This window comes from Eptatretus burgeri, chromosome 5, assembly GCF_056783735.1.
Source record: "Eptatretus burgeri isolate ZD-2024b chromosome 5, Ebu_testis_v1, whole genome shotgun sequence".
NCBI classification, from domain to species: domain Eukaryota; kingdom Metazoa; phylum Chordata; class Myxini; order Myxiniformes; family Myxinidae; genus Eptatretus; species Eptatretus burgeri.
This window is the reverse complement of record NC_140965.1, coordinates 81,383,743-81,401,228: the sequence shown is the minus strand read 5'-3', so window position 1 is coordinate 81,401,228 and position 17,486 is coordinate 81,383,743. Positions and strand designations below refer to the sequence as shown.

Here is a 17,486-nt window from a genome sequence, read left to right as displayed (position 1 = left end):
CACCAACTTTCGTACGAATCCGTCCATAACTTTTTCAGATATCGTGCTTTATATCATTATAGCCATATCACTCAATGGTGAAGAATGACTTAAATAATTCTGGGATCCAGATCCGGATCTGGAGCTTCACCAAAATCAAGGTATTTTGTCCGCGTCACATACCCGACCTGCCCTCCAAATTTTGTCCAAATCTGTACACAGCTGTTTGAGATATCTTGTTCACAAACAGACAGACAAGCAGGGGTGAAAACATAATCTCCATCCACCTTCAGTGGTGGAGGTAATATTTTACAATGGGGGAGTCAATACGATTTCCCATCAGTAAAGGAACAATTAGTTCTGCACCAGAGAAACTCAGCACTGATATTACTCTCTTCCTATGTAGTTTAGACTGAAACACACAGACACACACACCTGGGTGAGGGGTTGGAGGCAATTTCACCCCTTTCTTTTGCTCGGACAGAAAGTGCTTTTCAGTACTTTAGCACTAAATTATATGATTGATAATACACTCGATATCACGATTAATTATAATTATCTTGGTGCCCGTGAGCACCGTCACTCTTTGGGACCTTCTGTAGTGCATCCTCACATTGAGTAATAAACCACAGAGAACTGGCTGCCCAGGTGCTGCTGCCCTACAGGCTTCATTGCACTCATTAAATGTACCGCACATGAATGTCTTGATTTCTCGAGGAAGGATCAGGCCTGTGAGTGTTTTATAAAAAGTATTGAGAATTTTCTCGAAGTTCCAAATTTGTAAATTCTATATGTTTGAATTTGCTGTTGAAAGAACGATTCAAAATTTTCTTGAATTCGATGTTCGGTCTTTGGTCCTTGTGTTTTCATGTCTCATTCTACTTTCAACCTTTCTCTATAATTTTTAATGTATATTTTCTGCTCCCTTTACCCTTCCACCGCTCTGGCATCCATGCACACCACTCACCACAATTCATAACGCAGGGTGAGAGTCCCGTGCCCGTGGAACTCTAAACGGTGTTTTTGGCTCTAAAAATCCTTTTCAAAAGAGAAAAACGTAATGACTTCCCTCGTGTTACACCGTTCAAGTTAAACCTTCTTACTCCTTACCTTTGAACAATCTTTCTGCTCGTTATTGACTCGATTCCGTTGTATGCAAATGCCCATGTTTGTGTCCAACCAATTAATCATTAATCATTTTTGTTTGTCTAAAAGCATTCATTGGTGGAGTTTTTAAAAAAAAATCCCACGGTGTCCTTCGCGAAGAGTATGCGAGCTACCGCCGGCACAATGGTCAAATTCCAAATTCGGCCCTAACCTAGAGAGAGCATTACATCAGCTGCACAGCTTCGTCCTCAACCAATGATGCTCCCCTGCAGCTGTGTGCTGCATTCGAAGGAAGAATGAAGAAGCCTATTAAATTACCATATTTCCTTGTTACCTTCGCATTCTGCGAAAGGTTATGTTTTGGTCGGCGTGTATTTATTTATTTATTTATTTGTAATCTTGTGATTCGTATAACTCGAAAAGTATTAAACGGGATTGCATGGAATTTGGTGGGATGATTGCTTATTAGCCAGGAAGCATTCGATTAGATTTTGGGATCGTTCGGGTCAAAGGTCAAGGTCAAGGTCACGAAAAGGTCAAAATCGTCTTTTTACAATAACACGGTCAATTTTTATTCAATTTGCATGCAACTAACGCCAAAATTTTCAGAATTCAACGCCTCATCTTGTGATATGCAATATGACACAATGACACCCATACTCTTGTTACCAGTTAGGGGTCAAAGGTCAGGAGGATCACGACCTTGAAAAATATGCGGTTTTTGTCATAACGCGGTCAATTCTTGTCCGCTTTACATGAACCCAGCACCAAAATGTTCAGAATTTAATGCCCAATCTTGTGACACAATGACGTCATAACACATGTCACCGGTTGGGGTAAAATGTCGGGGGGGGGGGTCACGCCCTTGAAAAATATGCGGTTTTCGGCATAACTCAGTCAATTCTTATTCGATTTGCATGAAACCAGCATCAAACGAGATTACCTTCTCTTGTTGAAACGTTGTATTCACCGAGCTTGCGAGTGAAGACTCTCCAAAACGACGTGAGTTGATTGTTGTTTAGTCCGTAGCCCCCGAAAGTCGGGGGGGGGGTCATGACATTATAGATATGTGGTTTGTGTCATAAGACCATTCATATGAAACCAGTTCCCCACACTCATACCAAGAACAAAAAAAAAGTAGTGGCGGCGAAGGTATGCGCTCTATGAGTGCCCGTTCTAGTTTTCGTGATGTTTTTGGCCTTTTTTGTAAGTTACAAGATATTCTAATCACATTGTCCCTGTGTTTCCACAGATGACCCATTGCTAACAGTGATACCCAAAGTAGTAGTGTCTGGTGAGAAGGTGTCCATCATATGCCAGGTTTTTGCAGCCCCTCTGTTGAGGCTCATTGTACAATGTGCTGACATGAAAAAAGAAACACTGAACATAGAATTCTGGTGGAAAAATATTTCTGTGAAGCTTGATATCATTGCCTCAGCTTCTCTACATGGAACAACTTGTCATTGTTATGTGCACAATATGAAGGAACATCTGAAAGAGGTCGAGAAACAACTCTACATCATGCAAGGTGAGTGTCAGTGTATTAGGTACGATTGGTCTACATGGGGTGCATAAGGAATGAAGGAAACGCGTTTTTGTTTCCACTGAATGAGGATTTTAAATGTTTGTCGCAGATATGTGGTTTGCAATATTGGTGCTTAAATTGTGTGTTTAAACTGAGCATTTTGAGGTTTTATATGTGAATATAATAACTCAAGTATCCGAAATGAATACGCTACGTGCGTACGGCAGCTTGGCTGCCAGGTAGCTATCATTTCTTGGAAGTGTGGCTGTGCTCCTTTACCAGTACACTGGTACTCATTTCACCGACGTCAGAAGGATAACAGGCTGAGTCAACCCCACCTGGTGTTAATTCAGCGGCCAACGGGGCTCAAACTCAGGACCCGAGGATCCCAAACCAGCCACCCTAACTACTAAGCCAACACCAGGCTTCTGGAATAAATGAGATCGTGTTGTTAAGCAAAGCCCTATTTCTAAACAAAATGGCTGTCGGTGACGTAGACTGCACGAACAAAGCAGAAAATCGAGTTAAATAATGTGCTGGTGAACATATGGTGTTTTCAATGTATGTAACAGAATTACTGAAAGGAACACAAGTACAGCAAGTTTACAGGTTGAAATGCACTTTCGTTTCTTGCATTCTTGACAAAGGAAGCACAGCTTAGAGAGCAATACTCAGGAGAACAGAGATTATTTCCATTGGAAATACAAGGAACCTGGACATAGGAGGAGGCGATTCGGCCCATCCATTCCTGTACTTCATCCTTATCCCATCAATTCAGTCCATTTACAGTCAAAGCTCGTTACTATGCCACCCGTCAGGACCGAGCAAAAGTGGCATAGTAGCGAGAGTGGCATAGTAACGAGATTTTGTAAAAACGGCCTTATTTTCTCAAGTTACCCATCTGTAGTTAATCTTTAGACAAAATTTATTCCAGCAAGTAAAAGGCACGACTGTTGTATAAGCTAAGCGAACGGAGAACATACCCACACTAACAGAGTTCACACACTAACATATGGCATGGCGAGAAATTCACGACACACAAAGCTTTCAAGAATCGTCGGATGGCGCATCTTCTTTCGGCGGATCTCGTGCATCTCGTTGTCTTGACGATCGCACGCTTGCATCACACCGGGCTTCCCGCTTCTCTGCTGCATGAACTTCCGGACGGTGCTACAAGCGCGCTGGGCTTCCTCGAACGGAACGATTTCCTCCTCGACAGTTACCTCGTCATCTTCGCTTTCCACCGGCTCCTCACTGCACAGAATCTCCTCCGCAATCTCCTCCAGCGTGAAATACCCGCCAGTCGCGAGGCGCTCGTCGGCTTCGAGAAAGTCAGACAGCTCGATATCCTCGTTCTCGTGCATCTTTTCCTCGGCAGGCAGAGCTTCCCAGATGTCGGGCAGCTCCGCATCCTGTGGCTCAGTTTGGATCTCCTCTTCAATGAACTTGGCCTTCGCGAAACAGTTCCTGATCGTCGACTTGCCGACCTGCTCCCAAGCACGCCGGGCGACGTGTAGAGCGTCGAGCAACGTGAACTTTAACTCCTTCCCTCGTCTATGGCCTCAAGCCGGCGGGATAGCAGGAGCTTCTTGTAGTGGCGCTTGAGGTTCTCTATGATTCCCTGATCCATTGGTTGCGAATTGGCTGTCGTGTTGGGTGGGAAGAAGACCAGTTGGATGTTGTTCAGCTCGAGCTCGGGAGGGTGGCCAGAGAAGTTATCGAGACAGACCAGCACTCTGCGTCCCTGCTGGCCGAGTCGTCCGTCCCACGCACGCAACATCTCCTCGAAAAGCTCCGCCGTCATCCACGCCTTCGAGTTCGCCTTGTACTTGACCGGGATCTCTTTGTTCTTGAAGGCACGGGGTTTCTTGGAATTACCAATCACCAGAAGAGGGAACTTCTCGCTGCCGCTCATGTTTGCCCCAACCAGAAGAGTGATCCTTTGCTTGCTTTTCTTTCCTCCAGTACACCGCTCTCCCCTGAAAGCCATGGTCTTGTTCGGAAGCAGCTGCCAGAAGAGTCCAGTCTCGTCCAGGTTGAAGACGTCGTCTGCGGAGAACTGCCCGAGTAAGGGCCGGAGAACCTGTTGTTGCCACTCAAGAAGGGATTGCGAATCCACCGCTCCAGCTTCGCCCTGCACTGTCTTGAACGTGATGCCGTGGCGCTTCTTGAAATTGCCCAACCAACCGTCGCTCGCCATGAAGTCTGGGATGTGCATCAGCTCGGCCAGTTTCATCGCCTTCTCCTTGATCAGATCGCCGCTGACAGGCACATTCTGTCCTCTTGATTGCTTCAGCCACATGAGCACTCCCTCATCAAGCTTCGGGTTGTGAGCCTGCGTCAACTTCATGCGCTTCGATGGAAATCCAGCTTTGATTGCAGCCTCGATTGCATCCTTCTTGCTGAGAATGCCCTTCACGGTGGTTCTCTTAACTTCGACGCCCCATTTCTTGCTAATCTCCCTGGCCAACTTGGACTGATTCGGCTCCTTCTTCGCGGCATCGATGATCTCCTTCTTCTCCTTCAGCGTAAAGTCGGTTCGCTTGCATTTCTGAGCTGACATTATGGGCTGAATTTGAAAAAAAATGATGTCACTGTTGTACGTGTGCCTGAGTGTCTGTGTGCGTGCTTGCGCTTTTTTGTGTCTCGTTGTGCGTGTTGTGATTGGCTTGTTGTGGCTGTCATCGGGGAGAAGAATCGCGTGTTTTGACACAGTCTGACTATGCGCGTACGTATTGTTATGTTGTGCGCAGCTGGACTGTAGTTCGTCGCTTCGCCTTTGGACGTGAGTGTGATAATCGAGCACTGCGCAATACAGACTTTTTCACGACTCGTGCCTTTTAACAGTCACACAGTAGTGGCATGGTAGCGAGAGTAGGGGGTGGCATAGTAAATTTATTTTGTATTGAATTTTGTCGGGACCAAGCAAAAGTGGTATAATAGCGAGAGTGGCATAGAAGCGAGGTGGCATAGTAACGAGCTTTGACTGTATTGTGTTTGACACCAAACCAATCTACAATTTGGCTATTATAAAAGTACATCTATAACTCGAAGGGCACTCGGTGGAGCGCATACTTCCGCCACGTAATGCCTGATCCACGACAACATATCGGGCCCAATACATTTTTGAAATATCATTCCATGCAGTACTATATCGTTTTTGGCCCTATCTCTCAATGGTGAAAAATCACGTAAAAAAATAAATAATTCTCGTATCCAGCTCGAGATTCGGATCTTCACCAAAATCGAATAACTTCTTCCATGTCACACACCCAACCTGTCCACCAAGTTTTGTCTGAATCTGTCCAACTTTTTGAGATATTGTGCTACATATCAATTTTGGCCCCATCTCTCAATGGTGAAGAAACACTTTAAAATTCTAGTAGTCGGATCCGGATCCGGATCTTTACAAAAATTTAATTAGTTCGCTCTTGTCACACGCCCAACCTGCCCACAAAATTTCGTCCAAATCTGTCCACAACATTTTGAACTATCCTGCACACAAACAAACAAATGAAAAATTACTCAGTGACAACTTGGTGAAACAAAACGGCACTCCATGGAGAACATACCTCCACCAGGCTGAATTGTTTACATTTTGTATGCCACTGATGGGTCGGATCTGATTCCGGACCTGAACCAAAATCGAATCGGCTTGTTCTTGTCACCTAACCAACTCATCCACCTCGTTTTGTCACAAGTCGTCCACAACTTTTAGAGATGACAAGCGACACATAGTTTTTGGCCTCATCTCTCAATGATGAAGAATCACCTGAAAAAATCTCGAATCCGGATGCAGATCTTCACCAAAATTCAAAACAATTAGTCCTTGTCACACACCCAACCTGACCACAAAGTTTCATCCGAATCTGTCCTCAACTTTTTGAGATATCATGCAATATTGCTATTATCCCCATCTCTCAATTGTGAAGAATCAGTTAAAAATTAAATAATTATTGTATTCGGATCTTCACAAAAATTGAATCAATTCTTCCTAGTCGCACTCCCAACCTGTCCACCATGTTTTTTTTGTGAATCCATCCATTAACCTTTTGAGATATTGTGGTATGTATCGTTTTTGGCCATATCTCTCTATGGTGTAGAAAGAATCACTGAAGAAAATCTCAGATCCGGATCTGGATTTGGATGTTCGCCAAAATTTAGCGTTGCTGTCCTTGGCCGCTCACCTACAGACAAAAATTTTCAAAACAATTGCTTGAAAACTGTGACCAAAATTCATGTGACAGACAGACAACCAACCAGACAGACCAACATACTTGGCAAAAAAAAATTCGCCAAGTAACAAACAGATAACAGACAGAAATGGGTGAAAACATAACCTCCTTCACCTTCAGTGGTGGAGACAATATTGCTCGATACATTTGTTCAAAATGAAAAGTGTTAAATAAATAAAAATTGATTGATTCTATCTGCATGGGGAAGCTGATAGATTTTTGTTCTTTTATTATTCATTCAAAACTTAATATCGGATCATTATTCACATCATAATTGGGACCAGACTCTGTGCAGAGCGTTGGTGCTGCCTAAGCAATCTCCTTGGCTTTTGGGCACAATCCTGGACGGGTCGCCACTCCGACACACTATACCAGAATGCTGGCACTCATTTTGCCGACCTCGGAAGGATGAGAGGCCGAGTTAACCCCACCTGGTATTGATTGAACAGCTGAGCGGGATTTGAATTCTGGACCCTAGGATCCAAAGCCCACCACCCTCACCATTAAGCCATCACCAGGCACACATCATAATGATGATTAGAAAATGTCTCGCTTTCTATCGATATGTGAAGCATTGAGTTTAGCATGTAATGAGTTCAATAAGTTTCTTTCAAAGAAACTTGCTCTCCCTCATGCACAGATTTATCCCCTCTCGTCTTCAGTTGTCTTACCCTTCCTCCCGCCCTTGGTTTACTGAAGCTTGTGGCGAGGCAGTTGTCCTGAAACAACTTGCCTTTGCCTCATGGAAAGCAAACCCAACTGAGGGCAATCTCAGTTCTTTCCACAAAGCCCGGAACAAGTGTGTATCTACCCTCAGGAGAGCCAGAAATCAACATCTTTCTCATCTCAAGTCTGAACTCTCAAACCTCTCTCCCTCCTCAAAATCCTGGTGGCGTTTAATCAAATCTGTTTCAGGTGTATGTTCCCCCTCCATCCACTCCCTTACCTCAAATGGCCGCACTGCTGATACCACACGTGATAAAGCTGAATGTCTAAACTCGGTTTTTACAGCTAAATCTTGTGTCCTAAACCCATCACTTTCTCTACCCACCTTACCCAGTCGCACCCAACTGTCCCTGGACTCTGTATCCTTTTCTCCTAACAAGGTGGAGAGCTTGCTTTCAAACCTCGAGTCAGATTCTGCAACCGGTCCAGACGGCATCAGCCCACGTGTCCTCAAAGCCTGCTCTTCTGCTCTTGCTCACCCTCTCTCTGTTCTATTCACCCTCTCATTTGCTCAAGGTCATCTGCCATCTGCTTGGAAATCTGCTAACATCACTGCCCTGCATAAAAAAGGTGCAAAAACAGATCCCTGTAACTACAGACCAATCAGCCTTCTCCCAATCATCAGCAAGGTTATGGAATCCATCATCGCTTCAGACATGAAATCCTTCCTCTTCTCCAATGGCTTGATTTCCAATCATCAATTTGGTTTCAGACCAGGTCACTCCACCCTGGATATGCTGCTTCTGCTCTCCCATCAATGGATGGAGGTCCTCAATGCCAGACAGGAAATCTGAGCCGTATCCCTGGACATATCACGTGCTTTTGACACAGTCTGGCACCCTGCCCTACTCACCAAACTCTCTTCCCATGGTATTCAAGGCCATCTCCACTCATGGCTCGCAGACTTCCTCTCCTGTCGCAGTCAACGTGTGGCCCTAAATGGAGTTCTTTCATCCCCTCTCCCTGTGCAGGCTGGAGTTCCTCAAGGTAGCGTTCTGGGCCCTGTTCTTTTTCTGGTTTTCATCAATGATCTCTCGGACTCTCTGGAAAATCCTCTATTTCTCTTTGCCGACGACTCCACCCTCTGCCGTACCATCTGTCATCCCTCAGACCGGCAAGCAGCAGCTTCTTCGCTCACTGCAGATCTGGATAAAATCACAAACTGGTCCAACACGTGGAACATGTCTTTCAATCCAGACAAATCTCATACTCTCACTATGTCTCTTCGAAAGGACCATTTAGAAACCCTCCCCCCATCCACTTTCTCAACAATCCTCTGGAAGAAGTCTTTTCTTTCAAGCTTCTGGGTCTCACTATCTGCCATGACCTTTCCTGGGAAAGTCACATTTCCAACCTTGCCTCAAAAGCCAGTCGCTGACTGGGAATTCTCCGTCGTGCAAAGTCCTTCCTTGGCCCTCTTGAGCTCCTGACCACTTACAAAACTTTTGTCCGTAGCCTGATGGAGTACTGCTCTCCCCTCTGGGCTGGTGCTCCTGCCTCCCACCTTTCTCGGCTTCATGCTGTCAAAACCAGGGCATTTCGGATCATCGGCATCTCCCGCAATGAAGCTGAGTCTTTGGGTCTCTCACTCAATCACCGCAGGTTGGTCGGTGGTCTTTCTGTCTTCTACCGTCTCCTCTCCAGCCTTGCCCCCCCTGCTCTCTCTGCGATTTGTCCCCACCACATTTCCACAGGGCGCTCAAGGTCCGCCAACAACCCCCTTCTGGTAAAACTACCAAAATCATGAATCACTGCTAATCTTCACGCTTTCATTCCTCTTTTTTCCCGCCTTTGGAATAAACTTCCTCACTCTATTCTTTCCCATTCTTCCCTCCAGGCTTTCAAAACAGCTGTTCACCACCACCTCTTGTCATCCCCAATCCAAATCCTCCATCTTTTCTACCCCCGATAATCCACCCAAGCCGACTTCCTTCAATTCCCCTGCTTTCCTTCCTGAAAGTCCCTGTAATGTCCATCTTCTCTTCGCCATGTTCCCCGTCCCATCCCCATCCCTCTCCCTTCCACAGTTCACCTAATGTGTCTGTTCCCCACTGTTTTGTCCTTCCCACTCCCGCCCCTCTTGTCTCATGCCCCCTTGCTGTAAGTTGTGTGTTAGCTCTCATACGAGCCTCGACAAAGTATACAAAAAAAAAAGTTATCGGAAAGATGCTCACAACAGTCAAAGAATCCCCAACTTCGAACTTTTCAATTGAAGAATATTTTTAATTTGCGAGGAAATGTTTTTATTTTTATTTTCTCTTACTAATCACATATATGTTTCCTGCGAGTCTTGTCACATCTATTGAAGAAAGAAAAAAATGCAAGGTGCTGGTGTTTCTTGGATTATTATTGATCTTGTTACGGTTGTCGGAGACCCCGGCGAGACACATCTAACACAAAGGAGATCCTGAGTGTAGTTATGACTGTGGTAATTTTGTTTATCCAAATTACTCCTCCCTATGTTATCAGTGGAAGGGAAAGATGCATTGTGAGTGTAATTAGTTGCCTCATTCTCAGACTCAATTCTCAAAATGCTTGTTCTAACATGAATCTATTCCCGGTGTGTACCTCGGTTAGAATAGGTACACCGTATCCCTGCGTGTAGTATGAGGCGACTAAAAGGGTTGGTGTCAGGAAGGGCATCCGGCCATAAAAAACATCGCCTCAAAAGGAAACCATGATGAGTACAACTGATGGGCAGGGTACAGCCCGAAGTACCCCGTGGGGGTCCTCACCCCTCTTGTTAAAACTCAAGGTGGGGAACCCAATCAAAGCAAGGGAGGAAATTTTTCCATTTATGATGAACAATCGTCTGTCCCACGTGGAGATCGGTTTCTGAGGTTTGGTACATGGAATGTAGGGACAATGACAGGGAGATCAGGAGAAGTGGTTGAAACATTGGTCAGAAGAAGAGTGGACATATGTTGTGTGCAGGAGACACGGTGGAAGGGAAGTGGTGTGAGAATGGTGAAGGGTAGGCAGGGGCAGAAGTACAAGTTTATGTGGCAAGGGTGCCCGGAGGTTGCATGGTGTTGGTGTAATGTTTTCTGAGGAGTTTGTAGACAGTGTAGTGAGTGTGACTAGAGTGAGTGAAAGGTTGATGATGGTGAGAATCGTGATCGGAAATCTCTTGGTGAACGTCATCTCGGGATATGCCCCGCAGGTCGGTCGAAGCGATGAGGAGAAGAACACGTTCTGGTGTGCGATGGAGAAGTTGATGGAAAATGTGAAAGATGAGGAAGTTGTTGTGGTTGGAAGAGACTTGAATGGACATGTGGGAAGGAGTCCAGCTGGTTTTGAGGGAGTCCATGGGGGTTATGGATATGGTGTGAGAAATGGAGAAGGTGAAAGGATCTTGGAGTTTGCTGATGGAACTGATTTGTAATACTCAATTCCAGAAAGCGGATAATAAGCTTATTACATACACGTCAGGTGGGTCGACGACAACCATTGACTACCTGATGGTGCGTCGGTGAGATAGGGGAAACCTCCGGGACACAAAGGTGATCCCAGGGGAGGAAACTGTTTCACAGCACCACCTGGTTGTCTGCGATATAAGGGTGAAAGGTGCGCGGAGAATTCGGCGGGTGAAGTACCAACCGAGGATGAAGGTGTGGAGGTTGAAAGAGGCGACAGTGAAGGAAGCAAGAAGAGAGAGGCTGAGTATGGTTGAAGATGATGTGGTTGGATGTCAAGGAAAGATGGTCTATTGGGAGCCGTTGGTGAGGTATGTGGATGGACAAAAGGACCACCGAGGCACTCGGAAACATGGTGGTGGAGTGATGAAGTTGGAAAGATGATTGAAGAGAAGAGAAGAGAAGAGGAAGAAGTTCAAGGAATGGCAAAAGGCGAAGGGTACGGTGGAAGAAGAGGCAGCACATGAAAGTTATAAGAGAGCAAAGGCGCAGGAGGCCCATAGGAAAATGTTCGGAGAACACTTGGATTTGGAGGAGGGTAAGAGAGCGGTATTCAGGATTGCAAAGCAGATAGCGAGAGAGAGATTTGATGTGACGGGGGTGAGTTACTTGAAGAATGAAGTGGGACAAATCGTTGTGGACTCGGATGGAAGTAAAGGGAGATGGAAGAGATATATGGAAAGGCTGTTGAATGGAGAAAATGAATGGGATAGCAACATCGAGAGTAACCCGATTTTAGGACCAGCAGAGAAGATAACTGAGGAGGAAGTCGAGGAAGCTATAAGAGCAATGAAGAGTAGAAAAGCAGGAGGGCCGACGGGAGTTGTGGGAGATATGTTGAAGGCAGCGGGAAGTTGGGGTGTGAAGAGAATGACAGAGATCTGTAATCTGGTGGTGAAAGAGGGCCGCCTTCCAGTGGATTGGGAACTGAGTACCCTCGTCCCTCTGTACAAGGGGAAAGGTGACCCTCTGGACTGTGGCTCCTATAGAGCAATAAAGTTATTGGAGCATGGAATGAAGGTATTGGAAAGGGTGTTGGAGAAGAGGATAAGGAAGAAGGTAAAGATTGACGAAATGCAGTTTGGATTTATGCCAGGAAGAGGAACGACAGATGCAATTTTTATTGTAAGGCAGTTGCAGGCAGTGTGACCACTCCTCATTTTCATAAATGCCAAGGTGAGCCAATGAAAAAAGCCAAGAATTCAGAAAGTTTCAGAAAAGCGATGATAATAGAAAACCTAAACGCCAAGAAAACCTTTCGAAAACCAAGACGCCAAGGTGAACAACGAATAGCCAAGATCTTGTGGAAAAAAGCCAAGTAGTGGTCAAACTGGATGCAGGAGAAATACATGGAGAAGAGGAAGAAGTTGTTGAAGTTAGGTGTGGAGGAATGGTTGATCAGAGTAGTGATCAAAGATTGTAAAGCAGAGCGAGATAGCCCACTCGTGCGCAACCGCGTTCAATTCGGTGAAGTACGCAACGGAGCAGAACGGCGGCCATTTTAGCAAGCGGGCTGCTTTCTTGGTTGTAGTTCGACCGCTGTATCGATCGCGGAGTAGGAGGCAGGAGAGGGGCGGGAAAGAGAGTAAGGCGATGATACATTAGCCATGTACAAGACAGTTTCTTTTTATCACAAGTGAAATTACACAAAATAAGAAGAGATGAGATAGAAGAAAGAGAGAAGTTAGGATAGAGAAATAGAGAAGAAGAGAAGCTAAGAGATTGAGAGAGGAAAGGATAAAAATCAAAGCCCAGTCACATGCAGAAAGTGTATTATTCTTACCTGGAGACATATATTTTTGTATGTATATATCAAGTCGTATAACACCAGGGGGTTGACTCAGCCGGTCATCCTTCCGAGGTCGGCGAAATGAGTACCAGTTGTTCTGGGCCCGGTGTATGCCCCCGTTAGAATAGGTGTACCATATCCCTGTGTGTTGTAAGAGGCGACCAGGGTTGCGTCAGGAAGGGCATCCGGCGTAAAAACCTATGCCAAATCATTATGCGGACAACAGAACGAATTTCCATCCCGGATCGGTCGAGGCCCGGGTTGCCAACGACGGCCACCGGTACCAGTGGTCAGCAGGGTACCAGTGGAAATTGTGTTACTGCTGGGCGAAGGAGGACAAGGAGACTGGGAAGGCGAGTCCTGAGGCAGTGGGAGAGGGGGAAGGGTAGAAGTGTGGAGGTGAGAGTTGGAACTCTGAATGTTGGGACGATGACTGGCAAAGGGCGAGAGTTGGCTGATATGATGGAGAGAAGAAAGGTGGACATACTGTGTGTACAAGAAACCAAGTGGATGGGGAGTAAGGCTAGGAGCATTGGAGGTGATTTCAAACTGTTCTACCATGGTGTGGATGGCAGAAGAAATGGTGTCGGGGTAATCCTGAAGGAAGATTATGTCAAGTGGGTATTGGTGGTAAGGAGAGTGTCTGACCGAGTGATGAGTGTGAAGTTGGAAATTGAAGGGGTGATGATGAATGTCATCAGTGCATATGCCCCACATATGGGGTGTGAGATGGAATATAAAGATTTCTGGAGTGAGTTTGATGAAGTGGTGGAGAGTGTATCCAAGGATGAAAGAGTGGTGATTGGAGCAGATTTCAATGGGCATGTTGGGGAAGGGAATAAAGAGGATGAGGAGGTGATGGGTAGGTACGGTCTCAACAAGAGAAATGTGGAAGGGCAAATGTTGGTCGAGTTTGCAAAAGGAATGGAAATGGCAGTGGTAAATACTTATTTCAAGAAGAAGGAGGAACACAGGGTGACATACAAGAGTAGAGGAAAGTGCACACAGGTGGATTACATCTTAAGCAGGAGATGCAACCTGAAAGAGTTTAGAGACTGTAAGGTGGTGGATGTGGTGAGGGTGGACATGCGGGTGGTTGGAGTGTCAATGGAAGATGTGGAGGATAGAGCGAAATGGAGATGGTTGATCCGCTGTGGCGACCCCTCAAGGGAGCAGCTGAAAGATGATATATATATATATATATATATATATATATATATATTTATATTATATATATTTATATTATATATATTTATATTATATATATTTATATTATATATATATATATATATATATATATATATATATATATATATATATATATATATATATATATATATATATATATATATATATATACATATATTAGGGTGTTTCATTTTTTTCTGAAGTGCAATAATTTTATCAGCACAGGTTTGCCTTTGAACCTTTCCTATAAAAAGTGCTTCATGCAAAATCTTAGCGAACTGGGACCGTGTTAACAGGTTGCACACTTTTGAATGGTATGTTGACGTGTTTCACAGCGTCTCGTGTAGCGAACGCTGCTCATAGAGAGCTCGGCGTTGTTCATCTTCTTCTTGTTCTTCTTTTTGTGAAGACAAAACCTTAATCTCTTGGCCTCAGCTCTTGTATAGACAAGATCCGGATCTCCTTAAATACTGAGCACATGTACGGTGCCTTTTGAGAGCATCTATCATTAACTTTTAAATATTGTTACGAATTTGGAATTCAATTGCACACAACATATTGGTTCCCTTAGTCAGCTATGTCGATAATTGCATTTCGATATGTCGATAGCAGATACCGTTCTTCGGCTGCTGGACACGTATCAGATTGCTGACAAGATCATCGGTCTCTCATTTGATACGACTGTGTCCAACAGTGGCATGATTAGCGGAGCCTGCACCATAATTGAACAGTCCCTTGGAAGACCTCTTCTTTGGCTGGCATGCCGACATCACATTCACGAGGTGGTACTGAAGAACACCTATGAACTCCTCTTCGGCTCTCCCCCAGGTCCCGACATTCCCCTCTTCAAACGATTCCGAGGAAAATAGGACGTCTTGGACAAGACATCTTTCGGTACCCTCAGCGACGAACAACCCCTGGATGAGTGGAGCGAATCACAAAGGCTGAAGATGATAGACTTCCTCAGGAGAGTCATCCATGATGCAGCCCACCCAAGAGAGGACTATCTCGAACTCCTTCAGCTCTCTCTTCTCTACCTAGGAGGATGGAACGGAGATCTGCTTCGATTTAGGGCCCCTGGAGTCTACCATCAGGCGAGATGGATGGCAAAGGCTATTTATATCCTGAAGATTGCCCTGTTTTTGCAACAACTGGAGCTGATGAGTTCGGAAAAACGCGGAGTCCGACGACTGGCCCGTTTCGTCAGTCTCATTTACGTCAGATTCTGGCATGAGGCAGCTGTCCCAAACTGTGCACCGAAGAATGACCTGGAGTTCTTGGCGATTCTCCAGGTGTTTGTGGATAGAGAACTCGGGTCAACAGCAGAGAAGGCCCTCCAAAGACACCTCTGGTACCTCTCAGAGCAAGGAGTGGCCCTAGCCTTCTTCGACGAACTAGTGTCTCCCGATGACCGGGCGGCCATGGTCAAGAACCAAAGCCGTCCAGCAACCTCGAAAGCACTCAAGAGACTTGAAAAGAAGAACTTCACACTCACTGACGGTCTTTCCAAATTGGTAACAGGGCGAACACTAGAGGCCATTGGGATCTTTGCTGGGAGGATGGTCACTACCCATAACGTGGAAGATGTTTTGCAAGATCCACGAACTCGAGCCACCGTCCAAGGCCTGCAGGTCACCAATGATGCAGCAGAGAGAGGAGTGGCACTGATACAAAAACTCCAAGCCCGAACCGAAGACGAGCAGCAGAAGCAGTTCCTCCTCAAAGTTGTTCATCATGACCGTAAGACCGTCAAGAGAGCAAAGGCTGGAGTGACTGCTAAGTTCCCTCCTGCTCCTTGAGCCCAACGATTTGATTGCCCTGCTCTACTTGCATAATTGTTCTACATTTCTTTTTCATAAATTTTTTTGTTAATTTTCAGTTCAATAAACGTTCATTGCAATTTTTTGTCTTCTCCTCCATTTGATTTTTTTCGAAGTTTCACTTGAAATGTGGAATCTTGTCCAACTGTGGGACCAGTAAATATTGACGAATCAAACCAAATATTTGCCTAAAATATTTATGGGTCATAAGAAACAAGGGGACACCCCTTCTGACAATTTTCAACAAATTTCATTTTTTTACCACCATGAGTGAAACACCCTAATATATATATATATATATATATATATATATATATATATATATATATATTTATCTATATGTGTGTATATGTATGTGTATATATATATATATATATATATGTGTGTATATGTATGTATATATATATATATATATATATATATATATATATATATATATATATATATATATACATACGAGCGATAATCATGCACATGCACGGGATAGCAGTACAACATAGCTGGTAGCAGACAGACCGTACACGGGGAATGACAAAAATACGCATTGTGCAAAATGCAAGTGGTACTATGGAATGCCAAGACTTCCCAAACATTGTCGGCATGTCCTCTAAGTGCCACAGCAATTTCATAGGGATCGTGTGACGGCGAGCCGAGTTTTTAGTGTGCAAGCTTGGTATTATAATACAGATGTGTGTATATATATATATATATATATATATATATATATATATATATATATATATATATATATATATATATATATATATATATATATATATATATATATCATTAACAAAAGAAGTCATGCAACATAATCTGTATGATAAATATCACCTTCCACGAAAGTATCCTTTGAAGTAACTATTTAGGCATGGGGAGAAATCGGGGGAGGGAAGGCAAGGGCCCCCCCCCCCCCCCCCCCCCCCCCCCCGCGCACGCACACACGGCAAACATTCGATATGAAATAACCTGTTACAATATCAAAATGATTGCTGTTCACATAAGTATGGAAAATTTCTATTTAAACTTCATAACTTTTCAATATATTTACAAATGCCTTTGTATTTCTTTCTTTTCCTTTACAAGTCTGCATTTTCCAGTGTCTTCATTCATGCATATGGATTTACTTTACTGGAAAAAAAGAAAAGTTGTGTGTCATTGGCAAATGTACTTTTCAACGCTTGCCTGCAATGATTTTTCACACATTTTACAGGTGGAAATGAAACTTACAGTACCCATGCTGAACATTGCATCATCTCCTGACAATTAATGAAAAGATAAATTATTTTCAATTATTTGTACTACATTAAGTCGGTATGAGATCAAAATAATAGATGCACAGGTGTCCATGTATTTAAACATTCCAGTGTTCATATACTGTACCTTTCCCTGTTCTTAGGGAAACTGAAGAAAGACAAATCAGGTCGTTTGGATTGACGGTTTGAGCAGTTTATTGCTGAGCAGTGATTCTGAGATGAGGAACGAGACGCCATTGCTTTGTTACCTTCTGGAACATATGTGTTGTGAACAGATTCCGGGTTGTTGGCAGCGCAAGCTTGCTCTACCTGCCTGCTAAAATGGCCGCCGAGGGCGTCCATTGGATACTTCACTGTTTCGCACGAGTGAGCTATCTTGCTCTGCTTTACAATCTTTGGTAGTGATAGCAATGTATGAGAGAGCGCACACAGCTGTAAGGACGAA

The 17,486-nt window shown here is 44.4% G+C and overlaps 1 protein-coding gene across 6 annotated transcripts in view; it reads left to right on the top strand.

Annotated features, from left to right (window-relative positions):
• The window catches only part of LOC147026822 (uncharacterized), a 56,454-nt gene that overhangs the window by 32,130 nt on the left and 6,838 nt on the right, over nucleotides 1–17,486 (top strand). For all 6 annotated transcript variants that reach the window (XM_085882633.1, XM_085882629.1, XM_085882631.1 and 3 more), the window contains one exon: nucleotides 2,339–2,614. In XM_085882633.1, the coding sequence (XP_085738759.1) occupies nucleotides 2,452–2,614 (163 nt within the window). In that variant the 5' untranslated portion in view covers nucleotides 2,339–2,451. The remainder of the gene's footprint in view (nucleotides 1–2,338; nucleotides 2,615–17,486) is intronic.